General features: G+C 43.2%; 1 protein-coding gene across 2 annotated transcripts in view; it reads right to left on the reverse strand.

The window, feature by feature from the left end:
• Window positions 1-10,551, reverse strand: part of F13A1 (coagulation factor XIII A chain) — a 59,510-nt gene extending 48,959 nt beyond the window's left edge. The window contains exons 1-3 of one of the 2 annotated variants that reach the window (XM_041475427.1): window positions 10,502-10,551; window positions 9,424-9,577; window positions 3,654-3,842 (exon numbers count right to left, since the gene is read on the reverse strand). In XM_041475427.1, coding sequence (XP_041331361.1) covers window positions 3,654-3,842; window positions 9,424-9,571 — 337 coding nt within the window. In that variant the 5' untranslated portion in view covers window positions 9,572-9,577; window positions 10,502-10,551. The remainder of the gene's footprint in view (window positions 1-3,653; window positions 3,843-9,423; window positions 9,578-10,501) is intronic. The other variant, XM_041475428.1, reaches the window with a different exon arrangement.
• Between the last annotated feature and the right edge of the window lie 14,948 nt (window positions 10,552-25,499).

Genomic DNA, 25,499 nt, shown 5'->3' on the forward strand with positions numbered 1-25,499 from the left:
AAGTAAATTTTAGGGAATAACGGAAATAGAATAGTTCTGTGCACACCCACAGGACCAATCCATTACAATTGTCACATTTTTCAGGATCAAAGTTAGTCTTTAATAGATAAAAATTCTGTGATGGATTAATGTCAACTTGGGGAACTTTCTCAGAGCTGGGAACTAATAACTTCTGAATAGCTTCGTAGACACTGTTGTACAAACAGCCTCCACTGCAGGCACAGCCCTGCAAAAGGAGAGTTCAGGTTTTCCCAGCTCCAGCTGAATTCCCTGGGAGCCAAGGCCAGCCAGCCCTATAGACCAACTTTGTACCTTACAAGAATAGAACCTTGAACCACTCAAAATATTCTGCAGCTCAGGACAGCCTGGTCCACATCGTCTGGGGAAACATCCACACTCTTGGAGATACTCAAAAACTCAGGACAGCCTGGTCCACATTCCTGGTCTGGGGAAACATCCACACTCTTGGAGATACTCAAAACCCACTAATGGGGAAAGACCCAGAGATGCTGGACAAGCTGGACCTACTTTGACCACGGGCTAGACATGAAACCTCCAGTGGCCCCTCCAATTGAGATTATTCTATTCAACAGTTCTGCTGCACCATTTGAAATCTACTGCTCAGGCACACAGAGTGCTCCTTGGAAAGGTCATCTTACAACAGCCTGCCAACATTTCCGTGTGTCCATCACTTTAATCTCCCAAACTCAGCACATTCCTAGGAGGTATACTCCTTTCAGAACAAAAAGTTTCTCTGAGCTCTAGCTGCCTCTGCTGCAGGGCTGTTGTCTAAGCCACTCCCTAGGGATAGCTTCTGCCTGACAGTACCAAAGGGCAGGATTCACCTTCCCTGCTTTTGGTGTTCTTAAAGCCAGAGTCTGGTCTATGAGAGAGAGAGTCAAGAGAGGAAGAAAAAAAAATCCAGAAGAGAGTTCATCCCAGACAGCAGGGTTAAACTCTGTTTGGAGGTGCCTGCCTCTCTCCCTTGCTCACAGGCAACCTGGGCAAGAGCTTTTTGTCTGGGTTCTGCTGTTCGGGCAGTACAAGAGGTGAGAGCCAGCCCTTCAGGAAGATAAACTGAAAAAAACTGGAAGAAAATGGCCACAGCTCCCTCTGACAAAAGGTTTGAGAGCACAGCACTGAGGCATTCAGCAGTCAGCTGTCTTTCCTAAGTAAATTTCCTTTCTCTTCTCAGCATTAAACATTGGACTCAATACTAAAAGGAGAAGTGGCAAGAGTCAAGCATATAATTTCTGAATTTTCCTTCTCTGCTGTGGACTGTGTTTGTTTTGCTTCCTGTTGCTAGCCTCTGAGAACAAATGTACTGCATTTTCACCACATGTTCACAAAGAGAAACATTTGCAGAGCCCTGAGTGTTGACTAGTTCCCAGAAGAGGAGCTTGAACACCTCCCAGCTGAATCTCTGTGAGTTAAAGTCCTTGCAACATGAGGGCAGTTGTGCTCACAGAAGCAAAGAAAAAACAGGGGAGGGCAATAGCATTGAACACTATCTTGTATCTGCAGCCAGTTGTCAGCCACCACGCATGGACACCATGTCACAGGAAGGACAGCAACAGCGAAGAAGAGGGAGGGAAATTCCACCACACACTCAAGGCTAGCTCCAAAGGAATCATTCAGAGCTGTTTATTGCAGAGGCTCCCCTGGCTCAGGCTGTATTAACCCCATTCCTACCATGGCTGAAGATTAGAACATTTTTATCCATACTTTCAGATTCAAGGTACAAACCATGGATGGATGTGTTAGGAAAGAGCAACAGAAAAATAAGTGAATGTGTTCTCTTAAGCGGATTGTGCAATGTCAAAAGAAGTGTTAATTTTCTTCTTCCAATATAGAATATCTGATTAAAACAAATGCAAACTGCACAGAGTGCAATAAAAAACAAATGTTCCATTTTCCACATCTTCTTGATACAGCTGTTTGTTTTAAACATATAAAGATTAAGGGAACAATCTTGAATTTAATTAAATCCCAAAAGAACTAATGATATTTATGCATATTAAGTTTTTAAAGGCACTTGTGGCTGTTCAGCCAATCATTCACTGGACTGTCATAACATGCCTCCCAACCCTAATTTAAATTAGAAAGAAGAGAGCCATGGAAAAAAAATGTGCAGCCAGTAACATTTTCACTGCACATATGTTTAAGAGATAAACGCCCATCTAGCTTTAGAAGGCAACAAATCTAATAAATCGCCACATCATCATAATTCAATGATGGAAAAAAGTCAGCATTACAAATTTCAGATCTGCATCTCACAGGAAAGTAAATTAAAACATCAATTATAACCTACTTTAAAGACTTTATAAGGGGAACGTTGACGTCTTAACACAGAAACTCCCAGATCAATCTAGATGAAGCTGGGTGTTTCCCAGGGTTGTGTTGTAGGGACCAGAATTTGGTGGGGCTATCTTTGGAGCATAGCAGGAAACCCTTTAGCTTCTCTCCTTTTCTAGTGAGGTCATGCCTTTCTCTAGTCCCATTCCTTCAGCGAATCAACAGGTACCTTAGGACCTGGGTCTCTGATGAAGACTTCTCAACGAGAGGAAAAAAGCTCTCTTTCTCTTTCAGCAGTAAATCAAGAAAGTCTCTGATGTCATCCTGAGTAAGTCTCTCAGCACTGGGGAAGCCACACCTCAGATCCTGTGTTCAGTTCTGGAACACTCGCTGCTACAGAGACATTGAGGTGCTGGAGTGTGCCCAGCAGAAGAGCAACAGAGATGGGGAAGGGTCTGGAGCATAAGTCCTGTGAGGAGTGGCTGAGGGAGCTGGGGGTATTTAGCCTGCAGAAGAGGAGGCTCAGAGGAGACCTTATCACTCTACAACTGCCTGAAAGGAGGCTGTAGCAAGGAGGGGGCTGGTCCCTTCTCACAGGTGACAAGCAATAGAACAAGAGGAAATAGTTTTAAGTTGTACCAGGGGAGGTTTAGGTTGGATGTTGTGAAAAATCTCTTCACTGAAAGGGTAGCCATGCAGTGGAACAGGGAAGTGGTGGAATCACCACCCCTACTTAGGTACACTGTTTCGTGGTAAACATGGCAGTGCTAGGCTAACATGTAGACTCAATGATCTTAGAGGTCTTTTACAACCTTAGAGATTCTATGATTCTGTTTCTGGTCCAAAATTACAGTCGCTGAACTTTATCTCTTCTTACTAAGTTGTTTGTAAATGTAGGCTGAAAGTTGCAAGACTTTTCCACCTGGTGTAACTTTTCATCTTTATGCAATCAATATTTTGCTATCTCAGTTCATACACTCACCTCTCCTACCTCAAACAACAGACTCCTCCTCCCTACATCTCTTAAACACTAACAAAAGAGGTTTCCTATTCCACCTACCTTTCAGCATTGCCATACAGCATTAACCAGACATAACTTTGAAAGCTCAAAAAAGTACAGCTTCTTATGAAACGGAAACCCCCAGATTTTGCTCTTTCTTCTCTCACATGAAATTCTGCTGATATTCTCAAGAAAGGATTCAAACTCTCTTTAGAAAAACACTTCCTTATGGCTAAGCCTGTTTTTATGGTTTATCAATCATAACAGGAAAAGACCCAGCCATTAATTTCTGCTGTTTTCCTGTTTATGAGAGACTATTTGCTTTGCTGATAAGACACAGCCTCTGCCAGGCACTTACCCATCAAAAACTCCAGCCAGAATTGGTCTGACTGTGGCTTGTAAGGTCGGTTGAAGTCAATCTGGATTTGGAAAGCCTGTCCCCGACGCACTATCAGCTTGGGGTTGTAGTACTTGTCAGTGTGGTGCTCCTGCTTGTTGATCTCGTGAGGGTCCTTGAACATATAAATATCCACAACACGCAGATAATCTGCAGAGACACGTAAATGAGCAGAGGGGGAAGGAGTCAGTGTGCTGAAATGTCAATATTGGTATCGTCATTAGAGGCCCTGTCCTCCCCTTCTCCAGGGAAGGAACACCATGCAACAGGAACATGCTGGATCTGTCTGGGGTTTACATACTCCTGGCTGAGAAGAGGCTTATGGACAGACACTTCTCTGTCCACATGCCATTTTCACAGTTGCCAAAAGGCTTCTAGTGCATGGTGAGAGCAACCACAGAAAGAGCAGGTTGCTAGGTGTTGGATGCTGAATGACCCCAAGGAGAGTCTGGACCCATCTATCCATTGGCATTGGCTTTCTGCGAGTCTGGGCCTTGCTGCCACAAATTTACCAGAGCAATCAGTGGGACTGATGGCTGGGGCTTCGTGTCTCCCTTCTTGCAGCCCCCCATTTATAAAATGCAAATTCACAGGGGCTTTGTGTCACTTAAATACCTCATTTGCAAAATGCTGCCAGTACTGAGAGCTGAAGAGCCTGAGAGGCAGTTAATGATCTTGCATTCAGCTGAGAGCTTGGATTGCCTGTATTAGATAAGGTTTGGGTGTACTGCATGTGTCTTGTCTCAGCTTCTCAGTACACCTCCACTGCTATTAGTGTCTTCTTATGAAAACTAAATATAACATTACGGCATATAATTACAGCATAGAGTTACAGGCAAGCAGCAGTAGGTATCTATAACATACACAGGCAAAGCTTTGCTCCCTTCAAATTTAGGCTGTATAAAGGTTTATAGCAAATTATAAATAGTTTGTGCAGCAAATGACCAGCGTGGGGTGGCACTGGGATAGCCACAGGCATTTGCAGACACCACAAGCTACATGACTGTACCACACCATGAATCTGCACAATGGGAGTCTTCTCACACTATGAGAAACCACATGAAAATGAACTGGACATTGTTCTGTCGCCTGCATGCTTAGGCACATAATTGTGAAACCTCTGCCAGGAGGAGCAGGACCATTACTACTCACCCCCAGGAGAGAGACAGCAGAGTAAAGCTAGATTTGCAGCTCTCAGCTTGTCTTTCCAGGTGCTGACAGTTAGAAACAAGCTAATTCCTGCATTTTATGCTTAGAGTGACAGAGCCAAACTCATGCCTGGCAAAAAGAGCTGCACATTTACAGCAGCTGGTGGAGCTATGTGTATTTGTGATGGTGGCTAATTTGGCTTTCTACTAAGCACACTGTGGGCAAGAATGATGTGCTCAGTAAATGAGTCAGACATTCAAGTCATTGAAGGCTGAATGTGGCCCCTTTGACAGAAGCTCAGCACAATGGTTTAATTTGTCAGTTCTGGACAAGCAGCAGAGCCCTGCAGGCAGCACCCTCACTGTATGGGAAGCATGGTCAGCATGGTCCTTCTGCTCCATCCTGGGCTCTGGGCAACAGCCAATGACAGACAGGGGAGTAATGGCCATGGGAGTAGGTCCCACTCCTGCTTGTGTCATCCCTCAGATCCCTACCCGTGTCCTTTAGGAAACAGAAGGAAAGTAATATGCTTGAGGACACAGCATGATAAGGAACCTTTCATGGAAAAGCCCTTCATAACTGAACCCAAAACCATCTGCCTCCTGCTAACCCTAATCTGCAAAAGGGCTAGAATACTCTGCTCAATCCCGAGTCAGGCTTAGAGTCCCATGACAACGTGATTGTTATTCTCTGCTCAATTCACCAGGTTTCTGCAGTAACTTCTGTAAAAATCCACTGATTTTAGCACTGGCTGAGGTTACAGACTTGTCTGTATGAAACATTTTGCTCAGAAATCATTCCCATTGCCCCTCAGTGAAGTAGGGCACATCTTCACCTCCCTCCTTGCAAAACTTACCAATGCTCTTCAAAAAATGCTGACAGAACTCACAATTGAATTACACAAGGCAGAAATTTTCTGCACAGGGATGAAGCGGGGACAGGTAGCAATCTCTCCCCTTACATCTTTCAAACCCATCTGGGCCGAAAGCACTACATGTAAAAGCTGTATATTTTGGGGTTCTGTGAATATCAATAAGAAGCTGGCTCAGCTTGTCCCTCATTCCAAAGAGGCATAAAAACAGAGCTGAGGGTTTGTTTTGTTTTCATCTCCTGTTTTGCAATAAAACAGAAGATGGGGGCAACAGTGACCCCACCCTTCCTCTGCATGGTAGCCTCTTCGTGGAACTGCAAAGCTAAGCCATCCTGGGCTTTCAGTTCAGCATTTGTTTCATTTATCACAGGACTTTACACAGCTCCTCTCAGAACACAGCCATACACATCTGCAAAAAACACATTTCATTTTTGGGCTCAGTGTTAAAATGTACGTTAATCTTGCCATGGAAGATAACCCATGGCTGAGCCTGTGCTAATTGCAGTAATGGTAATTACAAAGAGCAAAACACGAGCAGGGTAATGGGATGTGCTAAGACCAGCACCAGGGTGTGATCCAAAGGAAAGCTCCAGGCGATGCTCAGCTGTGAGGGACAGGTGGCAAGTTGAGACCTCCTTTGAAGTCAAGTCCACTTGAGGGTTTGCCAGTAGCCTGGTCTGTTGTTCAGGGCAAGCAGGTTTGCTGCACAAGAGGCAACAGTATGATGCCTTCTTAAACCTTGTGTAATGTTAAGCTTGCAGGGCAATAAATGAGCACAAAGTTGAACAGTTTTTCAAATAAAAAGAATAGCCTCCAAACATCAGGTTTCCTCAGACAACCAGAGAGGAAGAGCTTTGAATTACTCCAAAAAATAGCGTGAATTTCCAAAGGAAATGCCCATCACTCCGCTAGCAGGGGAAGCACAAATGCCTGGCGACTCACTGGACTCTGCAAGGGTGAGTGGGATGACAGGGCTGTGTCTCCCCATGGAGCCCACTCACGACACACTGTGGTGAGATGAGCTGGCCAGAACGAGCCAGGGGGAGAACAAGGCACAGGGATGTTCCCAGGGACACAGGCTTCCTGCTGAAGAAGTGCTCCGTGCCTCCCATGAGCATCTCCTCCCGCAGCTCCAGCAGCAGACAGCCACTGGCCGGGCTGGGGACGCAGCCGGCCAGGGCAGCCGCCCTGCTCGCCCCGGCTGTGATTCAGCGGAGTCGAAGTGGGTGTCAGCAGAGAGCTAGGCAAGCACAGGGTCTTACCTCATCCGAGAGTAGTAGCTAAAATAGGTCAAGTGAATCACACCCTAAAAATGCCTGTTTCTCTCTGTTGGCTGTCAAGGGAAACGAGGGTGACGAGCTCAGCTGTAGACTCCTACACTGCACAGATCAAGGGCAGAATTCAGTTAAATTTAGGCATCTAAATGATGTGAACCTGGTATGTAACAGCTTATTATGGCCAGCTGATGGCTGGTTGCTGCAGGCAGTGGAGCTGAGAGAAGGGTACAGATCATCATGGAACTGACATCCAGTGACTCTCCGGACAGCCTGTGCCCTCACCTGCACTCACCCGATGGCTCTGTGTTGGCTACAGTCTGACACAGGTGAAGACACAGGTGTTTAGGTGTTTATATCAGGTGTCCAAAGGCTACAAAACACCTCCATTGTAATAGCAGAGATAAAAGCACTTGTATGCTTTTTTTCAGTGTGTTATGGCAACGAAATCTGGGAACCACCACAGAAAAATCTGGAGCCCAGAAGTGTAGGGGTGTGCAGGAGAAGGGGAAGGTGTCACAAGCAGCTCTCTGCCGGGATGTGCTCCCAGCTCTAGGGCCTCATTGCACTGTGCTGCTCCTGCTCTGACCAATGGACAATCATTTTATCCCCCAAGCACAACACTGAGAGTGCTCTGGGCAAGCTCAGCTCCTGAATGTCATGTTGAGCTCCACGGGGCAAGAAACCTTTGATGTGCTCTGACGGGTGACCTAGGCAACCTGCCCCAGACAGTATGTCCAGAGACCACTCTTGTATCAGCTGGTACCACAGGCTTAGATCACAGCTGATGTGCACCAAAACACTGCTACAGTCCCTTCAGGGACCCTTCAGGTCACTTCTTGCATATTTTGGCTACAAGCATTAAAGAGAATCGCACAGCAGAGGTGATCCAGCTGTACAAAGAGTTTTGCTATTATGCACAGATTTAATTTTCAGCCATACCAGTCCCATAGCCAGGTTTACCCAATGGCTACAAAAACTCTTGCTTTGGACAAGAAAAGATGTTCTTCTCAACAACACCATCACCTTAAGGACATGTTGGGCTCCTGCCTCAACTCACTTGACCCAATATTCCTGTTTCCACTGCATTTCTGAAAAGCAGGAGGCTGCCACCCACAAGCACCAGACTTCATTCAGAGCTTGATGAGAAGCACATCAAAAGGCAACAGGAATCTTTCTCTTGGTACTGGTGGGCTTTAGCTACAGGCTGCATTCCTTCTAAGGTGTCCCACAGTAATACATCTCCAGTTTCTGTGAGGGTGCTGAGTTTGAAACAGTGTCTAGCTGGGACCTGCACTGCATTGCACTTGACAATTTAAACACACACACTTGCCCCAGAGCTACAGGATTGTCAGAACAGGTTCAAGCAAAATTTCTGCAGTCTTAACTGCAGAATGGCCAGTTGGTTTGCTCAGGCATTTTTTAAAAAACAAATACTTATAAAAGAAATGTGTAAGTATTAAGATGGGGGTAGGGAGGGGTGTGTGGGGAGGGGATTGTGGTTAAAGCACATGATTAGGATTACAGAAATAATGCTTTGCAACTTGTCACTTAAAATCTCTTTGCCTGTTTCCCAGTGTGTGAAATTCAGTAATTAATTCTTGTCCACATTTATTAAGCACTCCTTCAACTCTGGGTGAAAAGTCTCCTATGAGCATTAAGTAGTATTACATCCAGCTACCCTGAGCTGCCACATTCAACAACTTCTGCTGTTCAATTCAAATAGGCAAAAAATTTAACATAATTTTATTAATGAGTCATTCAGAATTTCATCCTGTTTTCTTTTAAACCAGATCTTACATATTTTTTATTTCTGGTTGACTCCAAAGAGCTGACACTGGGAACATACTTTGATTTGTCTATTCTCTACCATGATATTGTTTTGTTTCCCCAGCCAAATGATTAAAACATTTTTCACAGGAGTATAAATAATCATATGGGTATTCCCTTTCGTCCCATTTTTTGTGAGTGAGCTGAACATATATAGCAAAAGTTTTCCCTGCCAGACAACATTTTGCAGCAGTTTCACAGGCAGCTTAAGGCCATATAAATGAGATGAGCCTTTAAGAGAACAGACTCTTTCTGGCCCTTCACTCCAATGCTGCCACAGCCATGCCTGAAGCCAGTGGCTTCTTAAAGTGACTCTGTGATTGTGATCAAAATGGAAAAAATCCATTCTTGCCTTTTTTTAACCAGTCTCACAGTTCAAGCTGATAACTGGTCACTCAGCTTCTTTACTCCTCACTTTCCACACCCATAACCCATGTTAACACTTCCATATACACAGGTGGTTTCAGTAAGTTTTCCCACGAACAGTAAGAAAATCTGTCTGAATTGGAAAGATGTAAGGAAAAAGTGGTTTGGATTTAGTTCACAGACCTGTGCTAAGAGTATGGAAGATGTAAAAATAGATTTACAGCTTAATTGTACACTGTACCTCTAGGATTAAATCCTCTAGGTATCAATCCAAAAGCTTCCATCTCAGGAACCTCATTTTCTTCATCATTGGAGTAGTTTGGTGGGATGGCTCTTCTCCCATTCAAAGGAAGTTTATTCTCCTCATTGGTGCTCGTTGTTTCAGACATCCTGTGCTAAAAAAAAGTTGCAATAGCATGAAAGAAAGAGCTCAAGGAAAAAGCAAACATGAGCTAGCATGGCACGTGCAAGATGGGAGAAGCCAAAGGCAATGTGGGGTGCCAGTGAGCTACACATTTTTAGACTTCCATAAATAAAACCAGAGAGGCAGAAAACATCAGTCTAATGATAAGTACGGCTCTCTAAGGATTGGAAGGCATTTTGTGTTCATCAAAACACATGAATAAGAGAAGAAGGAGGGGGCGGGAGAAGGAGAGGGAAGTCTAACACAGAAGTACTTGCCTAGCAGAGGAAGGGCACTAAAAACATCAGGAAGTTTCAGGTAAAAGAACTGGAAAATCTTTCACTCTCTCATCCTCCATAAAAGCATTATTGAATCCAAAAGAGCAAATTATATTTTCAGAAAGTGCATCACACACTACCTCTCCCTAATAAAAATGACATTATAAGTCATACTGCAATCAAGCCAAACATTACAGCCTACAACAGTCTGTGGATAAGTGGAGAATTGTATTTTTGTCCTTATGCACACAAACATCCAATATCTACAAGGCTAACTCCTGCACCCAGACAATACACTTTTGAGAAAAAGAGGGGGAGGGGGGATGAGAGAGGGGTGTAAAGGGGAAAAACGGAAAAGAAAAAAAGCACTTATCCACTTATTTCTCTCCCACAAAGATCCTTAAGGGAAATCTTAGATGTAGGCTGATCAGAGCCTTTTTGAGCTACTCAAAATTGCTTTCACATCTATTTCAGTGTAAGCATGTAGCAGTGCAAAAGCCATGCAACCCTTCTAAGAAAATATTAATGACTGAGAAGAAAACTTCTTCCCAAAGCCCCTGAAAACAGCAATTTAAAATGTAGCAATTATTTAATAGAAGTAAGCTCTAAAAGGAAGTTTTTTCAGTTATCAAGGGTACCTTCTTTTCAGATAGTCCTTTTTTTTTTTTTTTCCTTCTCCCTTGCAGAATTTCTGCAGTGCAATGGAAGCAGGGAAAATGTTGGGGGCTTTTAAGTAACCTCTGTATATCCTCCTCCTTCCTGTTGCAATAGGACAATGCTGAAAATGTTGCCAAGCCCTCCCAACGCCACCTCAGAGGATCTGCCACCACAGCTGGCATGTCTTTTCTTCCTCCCTCCTCTCCCTGCCTTTCTTACCCCTACTCTGCTCACCAGGAACATTTCAGAATGTTTGTGCTAAGGAAACAATTTGGCCATTGAAGTTTCAGTTCTTTTTGGGACAAAGTAGGAGTGTTTATGGCCCAAAAGCTTATTAAATGGGAAACTGGAGGGGATTTTCTGAGGTCCACAGTCCAAGAAGCCATGCTTACCATGTTGCCAGTCTTTGGTGGTGTCTCTGCCTCAGGGAGCCTGTGATGCAGCTTCAGGTGCTGGTTTTCAGGAGTCCTCCCAGGCAGACACAGTGATGGTTTCCCTGCTTGGTGCTCACAGCAGTCCTTTAGAGGCTGCAGGACACATGAACTGGAGAGCTCATTGGCAGCCCAGCTTTTTCTAGAGACCTTGTGGTGTCCAGGACAATGAAGGTGTTTTGCACCACACAGCTATATTTGGGTCAAATGACCTTCAGCTCTTGCCCATGATGAAATGTGCATCACCTAACAGGTCTGGGGCCGCACCCTGTGGGAGCTTTTTAGCTTCATGTCAACTTTCTTGAAGTTTCACCAAGCTCTAAGGTATCTGGAGACTGTGTGACACCTCCTCTGTCAGACATAACTCCACAGGCCAGTGGAGTTACATGGAGAAAAAGCAATGGACAGGGAAGAATTCAGGCCTATGTTCTGCCAGCTGCTGCTGTTTGGCAGTAGAGGTAGAAACCACCTACTGAGAACATGCATGGGCAGTGGAGAGCCCCTCTTGCACACATGGCACCCACCAAGGGTACTCACTTGCCTCTGCATCTGCAGGGCAGATGAATGAACAGACACAGGGAAGACAACTTGTCTGTCTTTCAGACAGCTGTGACTTCCAGCCCCATACCAGAGAATTCTCAGACCTCCAGTGGCTAAACACCACTGAAATCAAGCCAGAGGGCAGAAAAGGAGAGAATGCCTCTCATGGGAAGCAGCAAGTAAATAATCTGGAAGACAGGACCCCTGTCCTACCTCTCTGGGGCTTTCCCAGCCACAGCAAGGCAGCTCCACAGAGGTCAGGACACATGCAGAGTATGGATCAGAGACCCGAGCTGGGCACATTGGAGCAGCATGACGGCACCAGTAGGAGGGGTAAGGAGCTTGTAAGTGCTGGTAGCCAAGGCACAGCATGGGGCTGCAGCAGTTTTGGGTCAGCCTGGTTACCTGCACACAGGTAAGTGTTGCTCTAGGCTTTCTCACAGCTGAAGGTATGAGAAGACTGCTGAACACTGTTTGGCTTGTAGCACAGAAAGCCACCTGGCTAGAGGATTTCCCTTCCCCTGTCCTGCTCCCCCAGGAGTGCAAGCACCCTGAGGGGACAGATCTGATCCCATCACACACATCCTGAGCTGCAATTGCCATTGACTCACTTTTACACAGATGGGCACTGTGGTAACCATCTGGAGGGCAAGCAGCACCCCTGGCACCGGGGAACACAATGAGCTTTCTGGGGGAGGAGGCTGGTTGCCAATTTTCTTTTCTTGCCATTTTTTTTTTCCCCTTGCATCCACATTTCTATGTGGCGTGTTGTGCTTTGTGCCTCTCTCTCCCACTTCCAGCCAGAACTCCAGTTCCCAAAATTGCAGCTGCTGCGATGATGTTACAAAAACTGATATAAATATTACCTCGGTGCCATGCCTGCTGGAGGCCTGCAACACAAATAAGAAACACCGTCTCCCAAGGAAGTCATGTGCTTCCCCAAGTGGCTGCAGTGCTGTCAGAGCCAGGAGGAAAACTTTCCGTCAGAGAGAGCGGCTGCAGCAGAGCAGATCCCTGCACTCCAGCCGTCGCGCCTGGGCGGGCAGCGCTTGCAGATGTCTCCCCGCGCCCAGGCACGTCACCCTGGGGCTTTCGGCAGAAGCCACCGACCACGCAGAAAGCGGGGAGGCCAAAATTTTTGGTGGCAGCGGCAGGAGTGGGACTTTGCATCCAGGGAGACTAATGTTTTGCAGGCTGTGATTTATTTATTTTGTGGGGAGAGATGTAAATTCATGCTTATGACAGCTCCAGATGGCAGGTATTTTCTCATTACCTTGACTTCTTAGCATTTGCTATCCCTTGCCTATTAGACTGCACTGGCCTTAATTTAACTTCCGTGGTTCCAACCTACTGACGTCAGGGCTGATGCAGGAGCGGGTATGGAAAACACAAAGCCTTGATTTTCCTGTAGGGCGTTATGTTTAATGAATGATGCACTGGGATGACCGGTGGAAAAGCGCTCACTTCTGCACAGCAGCCTGTGGGGAGCTGTGAGCCCATATCCATTTCTCAGAGCAGCCTTCAGATGCTCGCGGCCTTTGTCAAAGACTTCTGCAGTCACAGGCACCCTTCCCACCGCAACAGACTTTGGATGATGGACAGGCCTTCCTCTCCAACCCCACAGAAAAGCCTTAAATGGCTGCAAAGCTTGCACCATAAAGGGTTATCTAAAATGTACTTTCCTGTTGTTGCCAGAGCCAGAATTGTTCTGTTCCAAGTCCTCTCATGCCAGACAAGAGTTTGTGGGGGAAAAACCACACAAGTCAGTAAAGCTTTACAGCCAGAGGAGAGGGTGTGCCAAGATCTGTCACAGGCAAACTGATCAGCCAGGTGCTCACATAAATGGGTTGCTGTGCTGTGTGCCAGTGACTAGATGGGAGGGATGTTTTGCCTGCTGTAACTACACCAAGCACTCCTCGGGAACAGCTGAGCATTGTAAAGCTCTCCAACAGGGTGGTTTCATTTCTTCTTCTGCTTTTAAAATATCACTCCCATGCCATTTGCAGCGTAGATGGATGTATGAATGCACTGGAACATTGTACTACAGCAAGTGCACAAGAGTACCTGCCAGGACATCACCCTCAAAAAACCAGACTCTCAACTCTGGCCTTCTATACATAATAACACAACTGTGGCTCTCTTGTCATCTCACAGCTTTACTTAGGAACCTGCACTCTTTCTTAGATGATCAAGTCTTCCCCCTTCCTCTGCATCAGTACTTGTCTCCCAGGAATTCATGTTCCTCTTCCTGTGATGCTCTGCCTCACCAAGGCTGCAGCCAGAATAGAGCAGATCCTAGAAGAAAAAAAAACCCCAAACTAATAAAAATGTTATTTTTAAACAGAGGGAAATTTCAGAAATCTTTATCTGGCATTTTTGCTTGCATATTTTGCTTTGGATTTTTTTAGAAAACAAACCCAGTTATAATATCTGTCTGTGTGTAACAGTAGTTCTGGCTACCACACACAGAGGAATATATTTTAAGTTAATGCTGAAAACTCAGAGGGCCCAGCTCTGAAATATGGTATGTGTACACATGTCTGTATGTGTGAAAGAGGGGCAGAGGCAGAGATAAAATGGCAGCTCTTCAGATGGTAGAACATTTGGAAGGGGATATAGGGCCAGTGTTCAAAAGATATTGTTGCAAATGTTTCTGTTGCAGAGAGAAAAATACCATAGATGTATATATTCATACACATATTCTGCTAGAAAAACACAGCTTAGGAAATTTTACTCTTCTCTGGAAAATTGTTGTTGCAAACTGAAAGCCTAAATTCAAAGTGTAGATCTGTACAAGCATCTGCATCTGTGCTGGCCATCTTAGGCTCCCTTTATCCTCCGCACAGATCTAGCCTAGGCAGTGATTCATCTCCTCCTACAGCAGACATGTAAATAGGTCAGATGAATCATGGCCTAAAAGTGCCTGCTCCCTGTATTGACTGCAAAGGGAGCTTGGGGTGATGGGTTTTGCCATATGTGTCTACACTGCTGATGTCTGCAGTGAGAGGAGATATATCCAAGGCTAGGTACAGAAACAGAAAAACATTTTATTTTGGTTTTCAGGCCTGACTTTCAAGTGCTAAATTATCCTTTACTTTTATGGAAATACTGCTGCAAGTCACTATCAGTGATACACAGTGTATCATTCAATACATTTTTTTTTCTATCAATCAGAATATGTGTCTGCCACTGCCAATTATATAATATGTATTTCTTGCAGTAAGTGTCAGATTACAGTAAAGTACACATAAGCTTGGGAAAACACATACATCTTTTTATACTCATTTGTGAAGCTGTTCTGTTTCTTCAAGCAGAAATCTAACCATACCATGTAGTAACTGCTGCAAAATATAATACTAATACTAATACTAATACTAATACTAGTGACTATTATGAACATGGAATCCGGGTTCCCACTCCTATTCTTACATCCAAATCAAAGAATTCTGTTGGTTGGACACTAGGAACTGCCCTAGTTTTTTACAGGAAGAGTAAGAGAGGAGCCAAGCAAGGGCAGAGGGGGTTGTCATAAGGGTCAATATTCACAGTCTTCAGATAAATTTACGTTTTGCTGGAATTGAGGCCTTAAAAGATGAAAGAACATCTCTCAAAAATGGGATTAGACAACCTCTCTGCTGGCCAGCTGATCCAGAAGCTGATGGGGACACAAAGACTGTGAACCTCAGATATTTATTTCAACCCCAAAAGAAAAGGGCAGAACATCCAAGCAAAGCCTTAACGACCTAGAGGCTAAAGCAGGAAAGGCCATTTTAGATGAAACATTTGTCTGAATAAAATTCACCACAGGTGCCATGTGCCTTGGCCACAGAACGTTTCCTCTCTAAAGCAATTGTTTCAGTCTTCTTAAGCCCACCTACCCAAATAAGCCCTTGGCCTGGGGATCAACCCTACCTGATCTATCAGACAATGAGGCTGAGATAAGAGATGTAACTTGAAGAGCAGGGGAAACAGAGAGGAACAGAGTATGATTCCCATTCACAGACTATTTCCGGATATCTACTCCCTTTTGAACAACCACTGTATCTAGACACAGGCAGAACAAGCAATATATTAAATCTGGTAAGACTTTGTCTGTCATTCTTGCTATATACCCACAGAGCTGCTTGAATTCTTCCCAGTGCATGAGGCTCCATATAGTGAAGGCTGATTCCACAATACCAAAACTTTTTCAAGAAAATGACAATTGATTATGGGAATATGGTTAGTAAGAAGTTACCAAAGCATGCTTAGCTTTGATTTGCAAATTTTAGCTTTTAAGTTTAAAGCCAGGCTGCAGTCCTCAGGTAGTGGATGTCCACGGCAACAACAGGCTTGAAGGTAACATTAAAGTTCCTGCAAAGACCCAACTTGACTTTAAGTAGCTGCAGCCTAGTTCTGCACCCTGGCTGGCTGCAGCCCTCAGCTCCAGAGGGGCTCAGTTTTCATGTATAGCAGCAGATGAAAATGATGGTGCTGTACCATGGCTCCTAGACAGTATGGAATTATCTTGGATACATCAAAGGCAGAACCAACAAGCCAAAGAAAACCCAAACCACCTACAAGCAAAAGTAAAGGGTCTGTGCTCTGCATTTCTGAAGCACTTGCAGCAAAGACCTGGTACAAGACACCTGAGATGTCCCTACCTAAATCCAGTTGGACTGAGTGGGGTTTAGTAGGTCCAGGTCTACTTTGGGCACAGATGAATATCCTTGTTTTACTGCTCAGCTGAGAAGCATGTTCACAGAACATTGCATCTCAGCCAAGAAGCTATACCAGACCACAGCTCTTTTCTGTATCCAAGGGGTGGTAATACATAACCCAGGCAATTCCGGAATACATAGTTAACAGTTGCTTCTAATTAATTAAGTGACATATGTGGACATGCAATATTTCAATCTTAATGTCTCAAATAATTTCAACATTACTGACACACAATATTTCAAGTACACTCAATTACAAGATTTCTGGAATTAAAGACCTCCTAAATTTCATTAAAAGATAAAACTTCCTGTTCCAGTTCGGAACAAAAATACATTTTAAAATGCCTCAATGTCTTGTAGAACAGCTTTTCTTCTTAATACAAACACAGATGTAGCGCGTAGGCCAAACACAACAAAATGCTTTAGCACATCTTAACTTCAGTCGTGTAATTCCATCTTCAGGCATGTGCCTAAACCCTGTAATGGGCTCAACTCAACCAAACCAAGGCTGTACAATATCTGTTTGTACAGAAACACTTAAGCTGCCTGTTGATGTTGCATTTCTGCAACATGAAGTTGCAGTTTAACATGTTCCTACTGCAATTGCTTTTTTTGACCATTTCAAAAATGGTTTCCAGAGAGGGGTGTTGATTCATTTTTCAGTCCCGAGACTGACCTTATCTCTGTACAAATGAGCTGAGCAATTGTTTATTCAAGGAAATGTGCAATCTTTTGAGAAATGGGTTCAAATGTGGATTGTAAAACATTGCAACTAGTTGGTTCATTAATGGCGGATGTTCTGGAGGGAAAAGGGAAATTGAAAGGATGAATCATTATCCAGATGAAGTTCAAAAGCGATTCAAAATTCATTTCATAATCACAGATGTGTGCCAAATAAACCCATCCAGCACAAGCTGCAGGCTTTGATTTTTGTGAAGCCTGCAAGTTCTTTCCTTTGCTATTCCCACTATAACATTTGGAGTGTGGCTAAAAATAATAAATAAATTAAAAAGTTAGAAGAAATTATTGCCTTCTAAATGCTCCATATACCTGTCTCTTTCTACAGTGTTGTGCTGCATCCACAAAATTACTGTCAATGTGCACAGTGGAATACAAATATTTTTCCCTTTGGGCTTGTAGTGAACTCATGGATGGAATAAAGATAAAAGTCAAAGCAGCTGGGAGTGCATCAGGACTGCAACTCCTGCATGCACCCACAGCAAGGTCCCTGGCTCCTCAGCTGAAGTGAAAACCCTATGTTACAAAGAACAGGCATGCACAGTATTTCTCTTACATGTCCAGATTCTCTGTAAATCCTGTCAGGGCTCAACAAAGTCCTAGGTGAAAACTATGGTCAACAGGTGCTCTCTCCTTTTGAGGCTTATCCGTCCTCTCACGCAATTCCACCTCTGGCGGTGTGTCCCTAGCAGAACAACCCTACACAGTTTTAGTTGTGCTGTTTAGGCTGTGAGCCTGCAAGAAGGCATGTTAGGACAAAACTCTGCAGGCAGATATCTTGTCCTTGGTCTGTCTCTGGTCTCTGGCCCATCCCTCTCTCAGCTGTAATCTTCACAGACTTTTGCAGCTACCATAGGAATGGTACGATCTTTCACTCTTTTCCTTTCAAGCCCTTTTCTTCAACAGTCTTACACTGCTTTTGATTTGCTTTCAAAACATCAATGGTTGGTTGCTGGGGGAGCATTTACTCTTCACTAATAGATTGGAAACTCATCCGGAAAGTGGCAGTGCAAACAAAACAGGAATTGATCTGTCTTTTACATTAAATGATCATTTTTTCAGAAAGACCCTTGGGATTCAGAATCTTCAGACCTGCTGTTCAACTCATACAAAAAGAAAGGGTTCACTGGCTGTTGTTAAGATGTCTTCACCCAAGTGCATTGTTTGCCTGAGATTCCTCCTGAAGCTCTGTAGTTCCTGTAATTTACACAAATAATTCCTTAGAGATGTGTATAAAACACAGTATAAAAAGCATGTTAGGAAACTATAAGAAAAATGGTCGTAAAGTTAGGTTGAAGAAGCAGCCAATAGATTTTCCAGTAAGAGCATTAACATACTACAAAGGCATCCATTGGAATCCACAGGTGGAAATGGGTTCTTTTAAAGCCATGTCCCTTAAAATGGTCCATGTCACCATCTTGTCACCATAGGAGTTTCTAGTCAAGGAGAATGAGAATCAAGTAACTTGAACAAATGGTTTTATAATGACCAATAAGCTGAATTTCTTTGCATTATACCACAATAAATTTTTACCAAGATCATGCATTCACTAAAAGCGAAGTTGATTTGTGGATGTCTGAAGGAAAAAGTTGGGACAAGCAAGTAAATTGGAATGACCTACTTGTTCAAATTTTCCCATTGGTAAGGACAATGTCTTACTAATACTTTTGTACCTGCTGACAGTCAGAGTTCAAATGTTGAATCTGTAGCTCACTGACACTACATGTTCTGTTGTATTCAATGGCAAATATAATTTCTTGTGCCTGTTACTTGAAAAACCATTAAGACCTTTTTAAAAAATGTGGCTCAAAATAAATGCTTGATTTCTGGGTTCAAAAATTATGAAAGCCCTTGGAATGTGTAGAAAGGCCAGTGTTGCAAGTGTCATCTAATGAACATTACTCTAAGGTCGTGTTTATTCTCACAAATACCACAGCTCTTCAGAAAGGCAACAGAAATATGCATGTAATGCTTCAGCAATAACGCAAATTATGATCTAAACTCACTGCAGCCATGATATCTTTTAGAATTAACTCCTATCAGAACTCCTCATCTTCACAGCTCTGAAGGCTGCAAACATTGCACCTTTTCACGACTTTAACCATACCAAAAAAAGAAGTGCCATCTCACTGTAATAATGCTGTCTTAATTATGTACAATACTTAGCACTAGTTTTACACCAGATGAGTCATAGTAGAAGCTTGTACTTTACTGTTTGACTAAATCCCACAGCAGTTAGAAGTCCCTGCAGTGAGCGCTTACCAGCTTGTGCTTAGCTCTTTTCTCAGACCATGTCTGCTGAATCCTTTGGGGAAGGCTGGTTTGGAGGGTGCTGCACTAGGATGAGCAGACCCTGTGGTTGGAAACAAGGTCTCAGAGTCAGTGAGAACATGCCAGAGAAATGTCTCCAAAGCTGCTCAGGTGCCTCTGCTTCTCCAGTCACATCCATTTTAGTGAACTGGGATTCTAAAAATTATAGACCTGGGTTTCATTCCTTTCTTTTTAAAAGCAGTTAATCTTCTGAGTAGAAAGATGTTCCTTTTTTGTCATTTTGTGCTGTTTGTTGTGGCAATTAAGATGATGCCAAACAGGTAATTGAAATGCAGTTATTTATGGAATCCCTCTTCACCTATCTTACACCATCTACTCTTTTACTGCTAAAAATAATCCCACAGAAGCAGATACATATCATTTTATAAAAAATTTTTACCACTGGGGTTTTCAACAAGACAGCATGATCTGCTGGGCATTTCTTCATTTGTGCAGATTTTTTCTCCTTCCTGAATTTTGGAGCTTGATGAGATCAGTGAAATTTCCTGGTAGGCACAGGATCTTTTTCCAGGTCCTCTTAATTGCTGGTGTCTTGGAGAATATTGGCTATTCTCAAGTCAGATGTTACTTTGACAGTTCAGCTTTCTTCATCTGAAACATATGAATAATACCCCTTTTGAGCCTTCATAAATGGTGCTGGAAACTTCAAAGGAAAAACACTTTTAGATAGATTTAAAAAAAAATGTTAAAGAGCAGATGGACTTGTAGCTGAATATACTGCAGTCTTCATTCACAGTCAGCAGGAGAGGTAGGTTCCAGCCTCTTTGAATCTCTGTTTGGAAGACCATGCAGGAACTTTAATGTCAGACATTGTGAAAAATTGGTCCCATCTGCCTCCCCTCCTTCACCCAACAGAAACACAGAGAGCCTAAGTACCTGGCTATCACAGATCACTGGGAACATTGCTGAAGCCTCTCTCTATGCAAATGACATATATTCTACTCATTAAACATCCCTGTAATGAATGCCCTGCTATGGCAACTTCCAAGAGACTCTTGATTAATTGGAAGAAGCAAAACACTTCATGTTGAAGTAACAGCTGCTTATGGTACTTACCAGTATCAGCTGATAGTCTAAAGACATATACTTCACCAGGAAGCTTTCACTCCTGCACATTATTTAAAAAGAAGTTGGTTTTTTTTCAAAATTGGTACCTCTAAACTGAGGTCTATTACATTTGGCTAGTAGGGTCCTTCTAGTAAACAGTCAGTGTTTTTTCAAAGTCTTACAAAAAACTTTGCCCAGAAGAAACCCCAAGGAGTGGTGTGCATGCCACACTATTGTGTGATGCAAAAAGGATGCATCCAAATGAAAGGACAAACAAATCTTTGTTCTAACAAAAATATTTCATTTCCATTTCAGCTAGCTAGGAATGCACTAAATAATGCATCATGCCTCAGCTACTTGAAAGGTCACCTTTTGGTCTGCAAGCAGCTGCAGCAGCTGTGTTCCTTTGAGACCCTGCTCTGAGCACAGAACAAAGCGTGAGAGCTGACAACAAGCTTGGGAGATGCAGGTATGGGACAGGCTTTTGGAGGCCTCCCAGGAGCTACAGTTGAGAACCACTGCCAAATTTCCTTTCTCTTATTTTTTACTTCAATCTCAAATAACCTCCTTCCTTTCCCTCCCTTCCTAAGTAAATTAGTCATATGCAAAATATGAGAAAATTAACAGCCAACTCAGATTTTGACACCATGCAGAGACAAGTATCCATGGAGATTAGGGACCTCCTGTTCACTGATTTCCCATCACATTTGACAGGAAGGTACAACAAACAGAACAAACTAGTCCCCAGAAAGGCACTCCATGAGGCAGAGTTCAGCTTAGAGGGTACCGAGCCTGTTATTCCCAAACTATAATGCAGGCAAGACCCACAGCTGCTTTAGATATATCCCTCATATTTGAGGCTTTCATCCCATAAATCCGGATGGAAGAAATAGATTGATTCTCACATATTATCTTATTATCAGGAACTCAGATATGAGTTTTGCAGCTGGGAATCACTTCAGCTTTCTAGACTGGAGTGTTGGTTATAACATACAGACCTTAGTTTGGAGACAGTAATTTTGAAGGGGAAAGAAAATCTGTGTCCATTATCATCCAGTTCAGAATCTATCCTCCTAACAGGTAGGTCAGAGTGGTACAGAGTAGATGACCTGATCAGACCTGACTTTGACAGGATGGTGGAGGAAGCAACATGTTGTTCTGGTAGGACTTTTGCAGTTGTATTTTCCGTAGATCTAATCCTGTTCCATTTCCTGAATGCCTAGATCAAAATTGCCTACAACCAGAATTGTTTTTTGCTTCAAATTAAATTAAACTAGCAAGGAGAGAAATAACAACTACAGGGGAAACAAACAAGAGTTTAAATCACTGTAAAGGCTATCTTGCATTGATGCATAGAATTTTCTTCTAGACTACACCCTGGGGAAAACTTTATTTTTAAAGGTTATACACACAATAACATACATCTAACCATATGTACCACTCATCTTTCCTTATCCAGAAAAACAAGCAAATCATAAAAAGAGATGGGGAAAAAAAACACCAACAAACCCAACCAAACCATCTAATGCACAAGCATTGAATTAAGTATTAGAATCCCAGTGCTTAGGCATTCCTTAGCACATCCAGATGTGCTTTCATCTCCTCCACTCACTCACAATCAAGATTGCATCAGACGTCCATGAAAACCCTCTGAGCTCTGGGATTCCTGTCCTTGATCCTGGGTGATGTAGGATTCATTAATGCCAGCTGCCATTGTTAACTTCTCCCCACTGCAGTGGCTCAGTGTCCCCCCCAACCAGCACAAAACCCATGCCATGTGGCAAGGCCCTGTGGTTAAGCAGGCTGCCAGCCTTGGAGCCACAGTGGGCACAGCAAGGTGGCAGCCATCAAAAGACAGAAAAGAGAGCAAGGGCCCATGGGGCTCTTCAAATAAGTTGCCAAGAAAATTTTAAATTTGCACTTAAAAACCAAAAAAGCAGAATACTGCAGAGCAACCAAATTCACCGTAAACTGCTCTTTACAAGCTGGAGGCAACAGCAGGAGTTTTCAGTCAGCCTGATCAAACTGAAGCCTCCTGCTTGCTCATGTGCCTCTCTGGCACTGGCACATGAGGGCCCTGAACAGCATGTCCTGCAAGTCAGGAGAGAACCCCATTGCTTCTGACAGCAGCAGCCATTGTAACCCTTTTCCAGCCATGTTACCATCAGGCATGGGATATTACTGGAATTCAGTCTGCATCAGCAGACATAGATACAACTTATACTGAACCCATCATTTAGTAGACACTTCAAATGGGGCCAGCATATCACTGGCATCACTTAGATCATCTGGCCAAGCCCAAGCTGCATTGGTCTACATAAAAAAAAGAGTAAAGAGAACAAGTCTATTATCAGAAGGTTTAAATTTGTCCAGCAGGAGCACACACCTCCTTTGCAAAACATCTGTGAATCTGGAAAGTAGAAAAGGCTAAAGGCACAGAGCAGTCAAGCACCATTTATTTAAAATATGTGATCCCAAAAATAATGGAGCTAGATTTCTAGCTTTTGAGCTAGAAATCCAAGCCAGAAAGTGATAGCAGCCCCCTGGACAGACAACAATCCAGGGTTTAATTCTGGACCTACAAACAACTAAATAAGTGCTCATACTAATGGCAAGAGAATGGGAACACGCAGCCTTTGCACTCTGTGCCTTTTCTTCCAGTGCTAAAAAGCCATGTGCTCTGGACTTCCATAAGATGATTTTAGAGTCTTTAATGCAATATGAATTCACCAAAGCACTTGACATCATTTCAGCTGTTCTAAGTCACGTCCTTGGACTGCCTCTAAAAAAGCCATCCTATCTTCACTGACAGTGTGGGCAGCCTGGTAAGAGGAGGTTTCCAGTGCAGACTCCTGCATAACGTGCTTCAATTCAAGCAGTGACAATATTGCTCCTGCCCCCTCACCCTTCCACCCCTGTTCTTCCCGCCTTGGCTAATGACATGTTTTACTTTGGCAGAGCAAACTATGCCAAATAAGTACAAACAGCCATGAGAGTGGAGTAAGAGTGCATCTCTGGGAGCAAAGCAGCCCTTTCTCAGCTTCATTGGTGCAAGACCAAGCAAGCATCAATGTGCTCCATCCCATCTCCAGGCCACCATGGGCAGGAGAGCCCAGCCCAGCAGCTGGACCACAGTCCCCCTCTGCTGCAGTGAGCTCTACCCTTCACATGGTATCTGCTGGGCAATTAAGATATAACTGCATTAATTTTTTGTCTCTTAAGCATATTTTCAGAGTTGCCCCCTTTGACTTAAGTATTTAATGAGTTGCAACCCAGTTAACACATTTGCACACACTCCCAGACACAAAAACATACAGAGTTGCTTACATATGGCTTTCCTTACAGTTCTGATAATCTCGGTAATTTATTCAGTTTGGCAAAGTTTGAGTGTTTTTCCATTTCCTCTGCAGAAGGGGAGCAATGTGATTGTTGCTGTGGTGATCCTTCCCTTAATATTTTTAGCCATAATCTGACTTAAAGTCATGACTGGCAGTGGAAAGTGTCATTTTTTTAAAGCACAATACCAAAACATTTCTGAAGAGCCTTTTATTTTTCACACTGAATATTACATATATATATAAAAAATAGGTGTGTGTGTATATATATATGTATATATATCTATATGTATTCCTTGAAATTCACATTGATAAATGTAAACATGTAGATATTCCTTTATCATAAACAGACCTGAGTTTGGCCTTTCTTTTGTAAGCCTTGTTCTCCTCCACCCACTTGGGCTAAAGCTTCACAGTCAGAACCTCTGTTCATTATGTTACGCTTTCAGAAAGGGACTAACTTACTTAGACACATCAATGCTGACATTAAGAGCAGTTGCTTGTCTAATGTCCCCAGGCACTGGGATTAAAAATCTACCCCCTTCCCTGTTACTGAGGTTAATGACTTCTCTGTTCTAAGAGAAGGGGAGCAAAGCAATTTCACGTTTTTCCTTCTTTTAAGAGGTTGCAGAGCCAGCAATCCTCTCAGCGCTGAGAGGACAGCAAATTTCAGCTCCCTACCTTCATTTATGCCTTGATCAATGAAGCTGTTGGCAGAGAATACCGTGACACTCATTGAGGAAAGAAGCACAAACCTGATGGAAATGGTGATGTTATTCCCAATTGCAGCACGGACTGTAGGAATATCCCTGCAGGGCTCTACCAAAGCAAGGGTGGTAGCACCACCCCACCAAACTTAGAACTCTGCTGCTGCATGGCAGTGGTGCAGAGCACACAAGGAGCTGAGGTGGAGGTCCAGCCCTCAAGTGTCCTGTGCTTGTGTCCTTCCCTTCATTCCAAATAGGAAACTTGAGAGGACTGGGAATGGATGTGTTCTGAAAGTCACAAAACTTTCATTACATTGCTTTTCCATAACCTGTTTCACAGGGAGTGAAATGCTTAACATTTAATTATCCCATGGGGCTAACTAGAGAAAAGGATGCCATGAAGTATGGATGAAAATAAACCCAACTGGGACAACTGAAAGCTGTCCTCCCATTTAGTTGTGGTTTCCTGAAAATTATCATTTGGGATGAATTTTTGTTTGTCATTTAAAATCCAGGATTAATCATTTGGGAAGGCTGACAATTCTGTTTCTACATTTTGTACCTCTGGTGGGTGTTTTTCAGCACTTAAAACAATTCCCAGATTATTTGTTTTTTGAGGTGCAGAAAAACAAGAGGCTGTTTATTTTCCATTCAGACAAATAAAAAGTGACATTCCAAAATATTATAAAACTTCTATCATTGCAACTAAATATGTTTGGTGCATCTGAATAAACCAGATTCAGATATTTGTTCCTGAAATGCACCAAACAGAAACTACCACAATACTTTTCTTCTACAATGGATTGCAAATACAGGTGATGTGGAATCATATATTCTCTTAATTTAAATATGAAGAATTCCTAGAATCATAAGTAGAGAAACCATTTAACAAAGAGATGAATACATATTTACACACACACATTTACTATGAACTGCATTAAATATGACAGAATACCCCAGCATGATTATGCCCATGTCTTATGTTTCTCACTGCTCCTCTAGAAATTTCAAAACTTTTAGGATTTCATCTAAAAGTTTTCATTGAGTGCTAGAGACCTGTGCCTTCCAAAAAAGTAGCTCAATCCTCTGTGATCTTTACACTCCCTGGATAGACTCTGGTAGATTCAGCAGCCTGTTGATGCAGCAGATT

This window comes from Pyrgilauda ruficollis, unplaced genomic scaffold, assembly GCF_017590135.1.
Source record: "Pyrgilauda ruficollis isolate IOZ18807 unplaced genomic scaffold, ASM1759013v1 scaffold35, whole genome shotgun sequence".
NCBI lineage: Eukaryota > Metazoa > Chordata > Aves > Passeriformes > Passeridae > Pyrgilauda > Pyrgilauda ruficollis.